General features: G+C 39.8%; 2 protein-coding genes across 3 annotated transcripts; both read right to left on the bottom strand.

Moving 5' to 3' along the window:
* Positions 1-439: 439 nt before the first annotated feature.
* Positions 440-1,942, bottom strand: LOC5514703. 2 transcript variants are annotated; one of them, XM_001634817.3, is made up of 4 exons: positions 1,759-1,940; positions 1,449-1,526; positions 1,136-1,201; positions 440-757 (listed from the first exon to the last, which is right to left on the bottom strand). In XM_001634817.3, exons 1-4 carry the CDS (start codon positions 1,856-1,858, stop codon positions 528-530), a joined length of 474 nt encoding a protein of 157 aa, XP_001634867.1. In that variant the 5' UTR covers positions 1,859-1,940; the 3' UTR covers positions 440-527. The 2 variants fall into 2 exon arrangements, with proteins under 2 accessions (XP_001634867.1, XP_048590265.1); XM_048734308.1 differs by lacking the exon at positions 1,449-1,526 and having other exon boundaries at positions 1,759-1,942.
* Positions 1,943-3,903: 1,961 nt separating this feature from the next.
* On the bottom strand, positions 3,904-12,024 carry LOC5514695 (NFU1 iron-sulfur cluster scaffold homolog, mitochondrial). Its single transcript, XM_032384311.2, has 9 exons — positions 11,796-12,024; positions 10,017-10,152; positions 8,361-8,427; positions 7,755-7,869; positions 7,614-7,677; positions 7,261-7,300; positions 7,160-7,195; positions 6,481-6,579; positions 3,904-5,212 (listed from the first exon to the last, which is right to left on the bottom strand). The coding sequence occupies exons 1-9, from the start codon at positions 12,007-12,009 to the stop codon at positions 5,129-5,131; spliced, it is 855 nt and encodes a 284-aa protein (XP_032240202.1). The 5' UTR covers positions 12,010-12,024; the 3' UTR covers positions 3,904-5,128.
* Between the last annotated feature and the right edge of the window lie 40 nt (positions 12,025-12,064).

The raw sequence follows: 12,064 nt of genomic DNA, 5'->3' as shown, positions 1-12,064 counted from the left end.
TCTCACTCTTTCACATCTTTCTCGCGAGAGGGTATTCAACAATCACGTTCGCACCAGCTAAACACCATTACCGGTCTTTCTGCTGCTTCAGATTACGTCGTCTTTTACGGTAAAACAAAGGACATCCGATGCTCTAAGAATAGCTTCTGGAATTAGTCCGATTGGTGACTTCAACTCAGAAACTGCAAAGTTCTCAATGTTGATGTCAGTGCCTCTGAATACCGCTCTAACTTCTGTTCTTTCGTGCATCGTGAATACCGCAGGCTTGTTATACATTGTCTGTATCGATTTAAGAAATCTCTCGCGCAGAAAACTACGTATTTCTTGTTCATCTGTAGAACTATGTTTTGCTTCTTCGTCCGCCATATTGTTTGGCAACCGAACCCCAGTCCTTATCCTATTTAGCAATACAGGGAACCCAAGTACGAATGACAAGCAGTTGAATGAAAACGACACTTTATTTTACACATTTAGACTTTATTTTACATCTTATTTTATCTACAAATACTTCAACAATAAGGTAGATTCTAGCATTTAACCTTGATGGGTTTTGGCTTGGTTAGCCCGGCACGGTTGCAGTATTTTGTGATCACAACGAACTTTTCTTTGTTTAAAGCAATGTTCTCTCCCTTCTCGTCTGACTTAGCGACCACCCCGCTCCAACGGCATCGCGGGTGGATCTCTTTCACGCCGTCAACACACTTTTCTTTCTTGCCCTCCGGAATAAACCACTTGACTTCCCCGCCCTTCACAGACGCTAAAAGAGGTTACAAACTTACGGAATTAAAAGAGGAGAAGAATTCGACAAGAAAGCTGGCGCTCATAGCTGAGGGGAGTGCGAGGGATTGAAGAAGGCAAAAGGTGCAAATAAGCGACGTAGACTATCTCAAAGTCCGTTTGTCAGCTTTTTAAAAATTGGCTTTTACAGTACAATATCTCCGCCGCGCCCGATTTTGTTTGCTTGAATCACTGAGAAAAATACCCATTAGACCGTGCGCTCTTATTAGGGAAAACCAAAGAGGGCAACTTGGGGCAGGTTTTGAAGGTTTTATTGGGTCTGGGGGAGGGGTGGGGGAGATTTAAGCGTGTGTGTGTGTGTGTTGGGGGGGGGGGAGGGGGTGACGCTCTAACATACCTCCGTCAAGCACTACAGCATCAAGAAGCCTAAAAGTGTTTGCATAGGCTTCTTCGTCATCTTCCACTGAAAAAAAATGCGTAAAAGGTGAAAAGGTGATTATGGAAGTGCAGACATTGTTTTACATTCTAGAAAGTTTGCGTCATTGATTAGCTCAGCAGGACCGTGAGCAGGGGCACGTGCTCCCCCCCCCCCCCCCCCCCCCCCCATAATATTTTCAAAAATTATAAATTTCGCGCCGGCCTGCTACGGCACTGCCCAGTACTACGCGTCCTACGAGTTGTTATCCACGAAATATAACCTTGGTGTATACCTTGGTCTTCTGTTTCAGTGGTGATGTCAATTTTGTCTTCCAAGCTTGCCGTCGGGGCGTCCTCAAAGGGAGAGAAATCTATACAACACAGTAGTATGGTCAAATGATCGTTAGCACGATAGAATTGTAGCATGACATTTATACATTATATATAATTAATTCTCTAGTGCCTCAGAGTTTTTTATTTGTTTTTAATGGCTGAGAGAGGTGCAAGCCATTTGTGTTAGTTTATCTTTAAACATGCTCTGAAACAATTGTTTTCCACCCTTTGAATTATTTCGTACTATTATTTTGAATAAAGCTTACGTACCGTAGCTGGTTTCCTCTGGTGAAAAATCCGCTATTATACCGACAGGCAAGGCAGAAGAGCTTGCAATTACAACAGCACAAACGACAGCTAGAAACTTCATTGTTTTTCTTTCTGAGAGAGCACTGGGTGATACTACTAGATCATCGGTGTGTTTGCAGCGAAGTGACGGTTATAAAAGCGTTGATTTGACTTTATATTCAGGCGACTTAGAATAGAGCGTTCTGATTGGTCCGCTAGGTATATTAGCACGAATTACTCTACTACAGAATGAACAAATATTTATTGGTAAACAATCATGCGTGAAAAAAATACATGAGGCAAATACTTTTTATAACTCAACCCATAATGTATAAAGGATTATCCTATACTAAAAAGATATAAAGGAGATAAAGAGAAAAGGATGACAACAATTCCAGTGGCTTTTCAATGGTTTTCATAAGTTGAAAATTATGAAAATCAGTACAAGAAAATATAGCGGCCAGCGATGAGGGAAGGAAAACAGGGTTTGGATTATATAAAAAACAAAAACAAAAAACAGTGCTTTCGTAAATCTAAGGGTAATATTCATATACACCTATTTCAAAAAGAGTTGACAGCGCAAACAGCGAATGGTCATCGCTAAACAGCAAGGTGGTTAAGGGGGGTATGGATCACGTTTCACGAACCCCCCCAAAAAATGGCTTTTTCACGTTTCAAGGACCGAAAAATGGTCTTTTCACGCTATTTAATACTGTAATACCGCGTCCAAAACCGAAAATACTAGTATTTATTGCATACGACAATACATATCTTTTTATTCGAAAAGGTGACGATTCTCCGTTCAACACACTCAAACACTTGAGCTAAATATCGATTCACAGAAACTTGAAACTTTTCACGGGGAGAGTAAAATCACGTTTCACGACAGTGAAAAATGGCCAAATCTCGTTTCACGAAAAAAAAACCTTTACCACTCTGAAATGATGAGGTGATGGATGGTAATTATTTGTAAAAACGTAGGCCGTAAATAAACTCAAGCGATGTCAATTGCATTTAAAGGATACGGTCGTATGCTTTATTATATTTTTTTATGAATTTGAAGCAAATATGTCCGGACCATGAGTCCTTTCGTAGAACTGCCATTTGTCAATCGCCATTTGCATCGACAACAATTTTTTTAAAAGAAAACCGTGCATCAGTGTTTCCCGCGCAGCGATTTCTTTGTGTTGGTCACGGTTCTCTCACGACCGTTAATCGTTGATTGTGACCGACACACAGCTGGATGGCTGCGCGGGAGACTATGTAACATGCAATATAGGTAGTCATCAGGCCCGTAGCCAGGATTTTGAGCGGGGTAGTTCGTTTTCCCATTTGAGCGGACCAAATTTCCGGTATACCCCTCTCATCGCCTTATTACATTAGGCAATTAATCTTGCATTTAAAAAGATTTTTTCTTGTTATTAATAGGGTACTTTTTGACATATAGCGATAATAATAAAGATAATTATTATAAAAAAAGATTTTTATATTCATTTTAAAGACATATTGATGTGCACAGTACATCTCCAACTAGCCTACGTGTAGCCGCTAATCTCCAACCAAACGATATATATTTTTGTTTGCTCTGAGCGGACCTTCAAGCCGTGTGGGGAGGGGGGGGGGGGTTTCGCCCGAACCCCCCCTTGCTACGGGACTAATCATACAGTTTCGAGTTTCATGTTAAAATTGTTTTCGTTATTTTTCATATGCATGGGTGCGCGGACAAGTATCGTCAAATTTTGTTTTTGCTTTCCTCGGATGAGGGAGGAACGGTTAAGAGCCAGAACACCATAAATTTCCGGTGCCTCCCTTGATCAACCCGCCGGATTTTAGTATGGAACTTTCATTTTTCCCTCCTCAAGATATTTAATGAACACTCCCTTTAAAGCGGCATTGTCGCCTTCCGGAAACCTCCACCAACAAAAAGACAGAATCTATTAGGATCCGCGCTATAACAGGCCATCCGCCCATCAGACACACCCTCAAAGAAACTTCAAATAGACACACTGCTATAACAGATTTGAAATATTTTTCGCGTTTGCCGTTAAAAATCATCGGAGGTGGAGTAAACTGGTGGCTGGCCGCCCTAACCCCCGTTTGGGACTGATCATGTCGAACTAATGAAAATGCATCGAAACACTTTTTTTATTCATAGGATAACAGTCCATTAAGCTTTTTCAGCGATGTCTCACAATGTCGCACTTTTCCGCAATTCCGCAGTCACTAGCTAGCTCCCCCAGCACTATCATGTCGGTCTTGTCCATTTCGTGTAAGTTACCTTGTCGATAGTAATTACTGTAGCCCTTGCAAACTATTTATTCATATCTCACCTTCATTTATCTTCCAATATTTCCCATTTTTGTTGCGTGACCGAACAACAGCAACATCTGAACATGTTGAAACTACCAAATATCAAGTCATTTTTATAGTTTCAGTCATTTTCAACCATGAAGTCAATGCTGCTCATGGCAACATCTAAGCCATGTGTCAGGGTGCGAAAGCATGTGAGACTTCACATTTACCTCAGGGCAGGCGCTTACACAGGGGGGGTGCGCGGGTTACGCGTAGTAGGTCATTTCTTATTAAGGTAATGTTCCGCACTGTATTATGGAATTTTCAAATACTATGCTTTATATGACTGTGCACCCCCCCCCCCCCCCCCCCCCAGGCCCGTAGCCAGGATTTTGAGCGGGGTAGTTCGTTTTTCCATTTCAGAGGACCAAATTTCCGGTATACCCCTCTCCTCACCTTATAACATTAAGCAATCAAACTCGTATTTAAAATGTTATTTATAGGGTACTTTCTAACACATAGCGATAATAATAAAGATAATTATTATAAAAAAGATTTTTATAGTTATTTTAAAGACATATTGATGTGCACGGTATATCTTCAACCAAACGTTATATATTTTTGCTTGCTCTGAGCGGACCTTCAAGCGTGGTGGAGGGTTCGTCCGAACCCCCCCTGGCTACTGGCCTGTCCCCCCCTCTCCCCGGCCAATCCTGTGTACACGCCTGTCAGGGGGATACACAGTATCCTGTGTACCCCCCCTGGGGGGTACTGGGGGGTACTGAACTGCCCCCATCGCCCCCCCCCCTCATTGCCCTTTCACTAGCAACAGCCATAGTGTTCATGGTTACCACAATGTCTGTAAATCTCAGAGAGATTAGCAAGCTGCTATGGTAAAGCTGGCTTCTACACAGGGAGCTCACCTCTGAATAAAGTTAGAGTTTTTTTTTAGCTTTGCGTGGTTGATTATTTTTAGTGCGCTTATGCTTTTGAATCTCTAGCTTTATTCAAACCGTAGAGGTGAGCTTCCTGTGGCTTCTGGTTGCGAACGGCATAGGATTCAAACTCCGTTGTCTTTCTCTCCCAGCTTTTCTTCTAACTTCTCAAATTCTTCCTTATTGATATGATCGACCTTATCTTCCACCTGAAAAAAGAAGCGGTTTGCTTACAAAGAGTTTATAAGTAAATAATTTCAGGTCACTATGTAGCATTTAACCAAAGTTGTACAGTAGGAATTGCTTCCCCTGGGTGCTTGCTTTCTACCAAGAAAGGGCTTATTTTCATTGAAAAATTTAATTAGCCTTGAATTTGCACAACAAAGTCATATGACTTCGTAGTGCAAGTACAGTTGAGGGCTCTGATAGCACAGGGGTAAACACTTTGCAAATGAATAGTCAAATCTATCCGATGGTGTATGCATACTATCCAGGATTTTTCTTGGGGGGGTGACATCCGAAATAGTAGACCTTATTTCCGGGGGTGGGGGTGGGGGAGAAAAACTGACCACTCACAAATGAATAAAAATTATTTTTTATGCCATACGGGACTTTTTTTCGGATTTTGCTGCAAAAAAGTTCATGGTTATGGTTTAATGTTATGGTTATGAATTTACGATATACCAGAGTGATCTAAAATTGCCTTTTTTTGCTTATGCCTTATAGGTTTGTCTACAAATAGCTCGTCTATTGCAGACCGATAGTGGATTCCCTGCCGTAGTTGGGGGGGGTGTGCGAACGCACGCCCTGACCCCCCCCCCCCCCCCCCCCCCCCGGGGACCAGCCTGCTATGCCTCATATGACCTCTGATGACTTCCGAAATAAACAAGGGACAGCATGTAGTAAGACAGGGGCAAAAAATGGCAAAGTTCACATTGTAAGGTCGTGTTAGCTTATATTCGCTTGATTTATTGGATAGATGTTCCTTGTGTAGTATTAAACAAAATAAGATTTAGTATTTTTTGGTAGATAATCCGTTCTTGAGATATTGCAAATTGTAAGACTCTTGATTTGTCTGAAATTGCCCAAGTTGGGCAAAGTTTACTACTTTTTTCATGATCTATGGCACATTTGCTCAATCATATCTCAGGAACTGATCATTTACCAAAAAAAATACTTATAGCTTATTTTGTTTTATATTACGCAAGGAACCTCTAGGCAAATTATCAACAAAATGTAAGCTAACACAAGCTAAAACAACAATTTTAGTTTTGCCATTTTTTTGCTCCTGTCAGATAGTAATAAAGAAAACATTTTAATAAACAAAAACAAATAGATCTCATTTTCTTGTGAGTCTGTCATCAATAAGATGCACAGAAGACATCATAGCGTGTCACATACAACAGTCATGCAACTTGACTGCATCTAATTACATACTCTTTGCAAAAAAGAGATCTATTTACTAAATAGCACATACCTGCTCGACAGATACCACCTCTGGAATGTAGAACTGCATCATGTTTTCTATTCCATTCTTGAGGGTCACTATAGAGCTTGGACATGAGGCACATGCGCCCTGCAGGAGGTAACGAGATATAAATACATCAGTGCCAGATCAAGGGTGTTTTTCAAGGACATAGGGAGGGGGGGGGCATGGCGATGAGGGACAACATGCATTCCTCCTTTTAGATAACTACTTTGATAGTGTCAAAACTGGTAATTTTTACTAGCCCATTATTATGTCTTTAATATCAGTGTATATGTTATTTGTGTTGGTGATTACAGTTCAGTTGTTCGTTCTTGGAGGAAATGCACCTTATCAATCTATGTGCCATTATATTAAAAAGTAGGGTCTAATAATAATAAAACATAACTAATAGCCATGGACTAACTCCCTGGGGCTCCATTTTTCTTGTCATCCTAAGGACATAGGGAGTTAATTGTTGTTTATTTACCAAATAAAATATAATGCAACATTCTTTAAAGGGCATTAAAAGCAGGTGTCACTGAAAGCACTTTAAATGTGCTAAAATAGTGACGAGGAGAATAAACATGTAAGAGACAAAAAAAAATACTCTCCCCCTCCCTGTCCTGTCTTTAGAATTTACCAAACACTGACAAGGATAAAAAACACATAGGATAAATAACCTACAGACCTGCATCTTTAGTTTAACTATGCCATCTTTAAAACCCTGCAAGAGAAAAACAACATTAATTACAAGTTATCCAATATAACTCAATAAGCAGTGTACAGTACCTTGAAGATAATATCACCACCGTCTTCTTGTACAGTGGGCCTAAACAGAAAATATAACAAAGTAATGTGTTGTTAAAGCAATGTTGTCACCAGTTTTCTTCCAGAGGGCCAAGGGAAACCTCAACGGAGAAGAGAAAAATGAATCTATTAGAACCTGTGCTACATATTTAACAGGTCATCCCCTGTAAATCGGTCACATCCTCAAAGTTCATCCTCAAGTTTTCTCTTAAAAATAATTGAAGATTGCCACTTTAAAGACATGTACAATAACAAATGACGGTGATGATGATGACAACAAAGTGATGATGATGATGACGACGACGACGACGACGATGATGATGATGCTATGCTACCTTATTCTAGTATCCAGCAATTCTTTAATCATCAGCACTGTATCATCATCATCTGCATCAGGAGCTGCTCAAAAGAAACAACAATCAAAAGGCCATATAAATATGAAATAACAAAAAGACAGAAATGATTACTGCAAGAACCTGTGTCCTGTGGCGGTTCCTCCTCTGTCATAATTGGCAGATTACTAGAAAAAAAGTCCATAATGGTGGCGAATATTTCAGGTTTCAAAACAGACCACTGAACCTCTTCGTCACTCTAAAGAGAAAATGTTTGTCAGGTACAAATTTAGGCAACAAGCCCTTACTTCCATCAATTAATGTGTCATCTTGGCTCTTTAGAGAAACTACAATTACATCTACCATCTTTACTGTTATTTATGGTTATCCCTGTTGCTGCTATCATTGTAATCCAGCATATACACGAGGAGGTTCGCCGGGTAAATGCACAGCCCCTCCAGGTCACCAATAAGTGGGTCATTTCTATTGAAGGATTGTCAAATACCATCCTTCTTCCCCATTAGTCAAACCTGGGTAACCCATGATATTCACCATAAAAAAAGGTTCAATGATGAGGGTGCAAAACGTCTGAAATACATTTTATAAGAAATGAGTGCTTTTCAATAGTCAAGGGGGACGTGTCCATAACACTTACCCTGGGCAACAACACGCCATCACAACCCTGGCAACAAGCCTGTAGGAGACCTTATTCAAGCCTGTAAGAGACATTCAGTGTGCTCAAGTTCCTACCTTTGTAACAGTTATAAACTCTGGACCAAACATGACACCTTTGACCCCATTTATTCGGAATAGATTCCTGTTAAAAAGAATTATAGGAGTGTTCATTAAACATGCTGGGGTGGGAGGGGAGATTTTGACTCAGGACACCTTTGAACATTTCAGATGAAAATTCACATTCAGTGAAATTTGTGCCCTCCACCCCCTTTGTGCTCCCACCCCTTTAAGGTTACGGAACAGTTTCGCGACATGGTCCTGGAAAAAACGATTACACACGCACAATTTATCCAAACTATACAAACGAGGTATCAAATTAATCATTATAAAATGAAGAATCTACCTATGTTTGTTATTTTTGCTTTAAAGGAAACTTTTTTTAAAAATAGCAGTAAAACCTAAAACAATATAGGTGTCTTTGGAAGAATTTAGGTACCATGCCCCGTGTGTCAAAACTGACGCCAAATGTCTTATTTCAATCAGCACATACTTGTTAACAATAGTGTGTCTTCAATTTTAGATATCTAGTTTCATTCAAAAGTAATTATATTTCAAAGTTACAGTATGCAAATTTCAGCCATATCCGGTGATCAAATTCCGATAACTTTCGATGGATTTAGAATTTTAATGGCTGTACACACACTTTTGTTAGCGAGGTATTGCTCTACCGACCTGCCAAATTTTATTCAATTCCAAGCAATCTATATGGTACATAAATTCAAAAGTTTAGCGTGTTTTGGTTGATTTTTTGTTTTGCCGTAATGCGCTTCTAAAGTTTCCTTGAGCTTAATCCCTTTTCCGGATTATAACACTTCACACCTTCTCGGGACACGCAAGTTAGCCAATTCGCGGGTTCGACCGCTGCTGTGTTGCGTTTACAAAGAAAACAAACGCTTATCAAGTGTTTTAGCGCTTTTGACAAGAGCAACAAACTAGGAAATGGTAGATATGGGCAAAGAAAAAGCCAAACATGCTGGAAGACTCAGAAGACTATCGCTATCATAGCCAGTATTGCACGGAGTATCTTTCTCATACTCGCAGAAACTCTGTTGTTCTCGTTCTTTTGATTATACTACGGGCAACAAGTTTCTTTTAGAGGCTTGGGGACTTCTCTTTTATCCGTTTCTTTGGTCCAGTCTTGGCTTTTCTACCTTCCCAAGGATTCTCCTATTTACGAGGCATTTTTTTCTTTGTTATATATCCTAAAAATGATAGAAAATTGCAGAACAGAGTAACCGAAGTGTGAGCGCAAGTGACGATGAAACAAATCACAACACTCGTGGCCGGGCAAATTCGAGTAAGTTCTCGGATAAGCGTTCGCTAATGATAACAGGATTAAAAGATTAAAATGCGAAATGTGTCATGCTTATAATTCTCCTAAAAACGTTTTTCGCTAGATTTCCTAAAATAAAATCGCTACTGTAAATATTTTTCCAGAATGTGGTAGTATTTAGTGTAGGGATTCAGTTATTGTGAAAATCGTATTTTCTGTATTTCTGTCCACACGAAACTGTTCCTCGTAACCTTAACAACCCATGGGATTTTTTGGGAACCACCCCTCCCCCACAGGGTATTTAATGAAGTTGGCATAAGGACATAAACCAATGAGAGTGTGCATAACATTGTAGATGTATAATAAAGAGTAATATTAATATCTTTGTCAGCTTAGACCTTGCTAACGGTGAGCGATGGGCGGAGCTACTGCTGTCAAAGTTGACTGTTCCTGATTCAAGCACCAAGACCCCTGGAACAAACTTCAAACTGTTGGGGTTTGGGGTTTCCTGTACTTGTATAAACATTCCACGTGCTGAAATAAAGGGCAAACAGTGAAATATGGTATAGAAAGGTAGCCAGCAAGCTGTAATAAAACTATGGGTCTGTATAGGGGCTGTGTAGTAGAATCATGAAATTAAATCTAACACAAAATTGAATTTTACATTTCATGATATCAAACACCTCTCTAAGAAAATTGGTTTCGCTGACATCTCCAATTTATGTCTATGATGGGGCAAAAATACCCTGGTTCCAGAGCCTCAAATGTCTCTCTATTTCTCCTCTATTCCAGAGCCTCGAACGTCTCTCTATTTCTTCTCTATTTAGTGGCCAGCGATGCTGAGAAGAGGCTCTGGCCTCTCAAAGCGCTATTTCGACTTCTGCTGGGTTCAGAATCTGAACTTGGTCGCTGATGGGCCAATTGACACGTGGTCATGGAAACCAAGAAATTCTGACAGTTTTCTATTGTATTTTTGCTTCAAGTTCAAAAGGTCAAAGCCTTTTTTAATAATTCTTGTTGTTTGCAATAACAAACATCTAAGCGAACGAAGTAGAGGAGCTTTGCTTTGCAGTCAGAATTAGTTACAAGATTTACCAGTATTAAAAGTCTGTAAGTAGTAAAAGTATGTAAAGTCTGTTCAAGAGGAGTCTCTTTACGGGTTCATCAAGTGGCGAGATGTCTTCTATACTGGCTACAGGAAATCGCTGATTCTGACACATGCTAATCACAAAACATTAACATGGAAGTGAGGCAGAAGTTGAAATAGCGCTTTGAGAGGCCAGACCTCGCTGGCCACTAAATTGAGAGACATTCGAGGCTCTGGGACCAGGGTAGGGCAAAAAGAGCTGCGGTGTTGCAAACAATCAAGTCCATTGCTGAAAAAAAAAACTTTTAATTCTAACAGTTGCTCTCAGACTGGTATTTTGTTATTTGTATTTCAGGCTTACAACATAAGATAATCCCCTATAATATCATGATATCGAGGGACCAGCAGAGAGGACGAAGGAATTTCTATAGATATCTAGTAGATTCTAATAAGATAATCTCCGATATTATAACAATTTAACGTGGGTTCAGCAGAAGGAAAGGGGGTTTCTTAATAGACATCTAGTAGATTCTTATAAGATAATCCCCTATAATATCATGATATCAAGGGTCCAGCAGAGAGGACGAAGGAATTTCTATAGATATCTAGTAGATTCTAATAAGATAATTTCCGATAATATCGCAATATCAAGGGGTAAAGCAGATGGAAGGAGAGAATCTAAATAGACATCTAGTAGATTCTAATCAGATAATCTCCGATAATATCACAATATCGAGGGGTAAAGCAGAGGGAAGGAGGGTATCTAAATAGACATCTAGTAGATTCTAATAAGACAATCTCCGATAATATCACAATATCGAGGGAAGAGGAGAGGAGAGGAAAGGGTCTAACCACTATCTAATAGCATGTTATTAGAGGAAAACAATGATAATATCCTAATCTCAATATCAGATATCAGTGATAATGTCCGATATCGCGCCTATCTCGTCAGAAAGGTCCTTGCATGTAATACAAATTTTTATTTTTGGACTACATTTAAAAAATCTTACCAAAATTCGTGGAATAAAAGATAATCTTTGTTATCGTATTGAATACGTTTCTGCATGATTATGTAACAACGTACGCTTACCTTGTATTTTGTTGATTTTTAATTGATGTGCGGGCCTCAATTTGAGCATCCCATTTGATCTCCCTAAAATACCCATGCCAGCATGTTCCACATGAAGCGACGATAAAAGCCTTACACTACATTCCTGCGATAATAAACTCCCCGTGGAATACCTCCCAGGTTGAAGAGCGCGATTCAATACACGGAGTAAACGAGTTCTACATGCGGACGCCATGTTTGTTTTGAACCGTCATGCAATTCTAGATTGGCCCGGGAGGCCTGTTGCTACT

The sequence above is a fragment of the Nematostella vectensis genome, chromosome 11, assembly GCF_932526225.1.
Source record: "Nematostella vectensis chromosome 11, jaNemVect1.1, whole genome shotgun sequence".
Lineage (NCBI taxonomy): Eukaryota > Metazoa > Cnidaria > Anthozoa > Actiniaria > Edwardsiidae > Nematostella > Nematostella vectensis.
The sequence above is the reverse complement of the archived record's forward strand: the minus strand, read 5'-3'. Positions and strand labels throughout refer to the sequence as shown.

What these genes read in the sequence shown, in the direction of transcription:
- LOC5514703 (XM_001634817.3), bottom strand. Translation starts at nt 1,858, where the DNA reads ATGAAGTTTCTAGCTGTCGTTTGTGCTGTTGTAATTGCAAGCTCTTCT. An exon ending in CACTGAAACAGAAGACCAAG is followed by an intron (nt 1,202 to 1,448) that starts GTATACACCAAG and finishes ATTTTTTTTCAG; the next exon opens with TGGAAGATGACGAAGAAGCC. An exon ending in TGCTGTAGTGCTTGACGGAG is followed by an intron (nt 758 to 1,135) that starts GTATGTTAGAGC and finishes AACCTCTTTTAG; the next exon opens with CGTCTGTGAAGGGCGGGGAA.
- LOC5514695 (XM_032384311.2), bottom strand. Translation starts at nt 12,009, where the DNA reads ATGGCGTCCGCATGTAGAACTCGTTTACTCCGTGTATTGAATCGCGCT. An exon ending in CATCGCTCACCGTTAGCAAG is followed by an intron (nt 8,428 to 10,016) that starts GTCTAAGCTGAC and finishes TCTTTTTAACAG; the next exon opens with GAATCTATTCCGAATAAATG. An exon ending in TAGTTAAACTAAAGATGCAG is followed by an intron (nt 6,580 to 7,159) that starts GTCTGTAGGTTA and finishes TACCTCCTGCAG; the next exon opens with GGCGCATGTGCCTCATGTCC.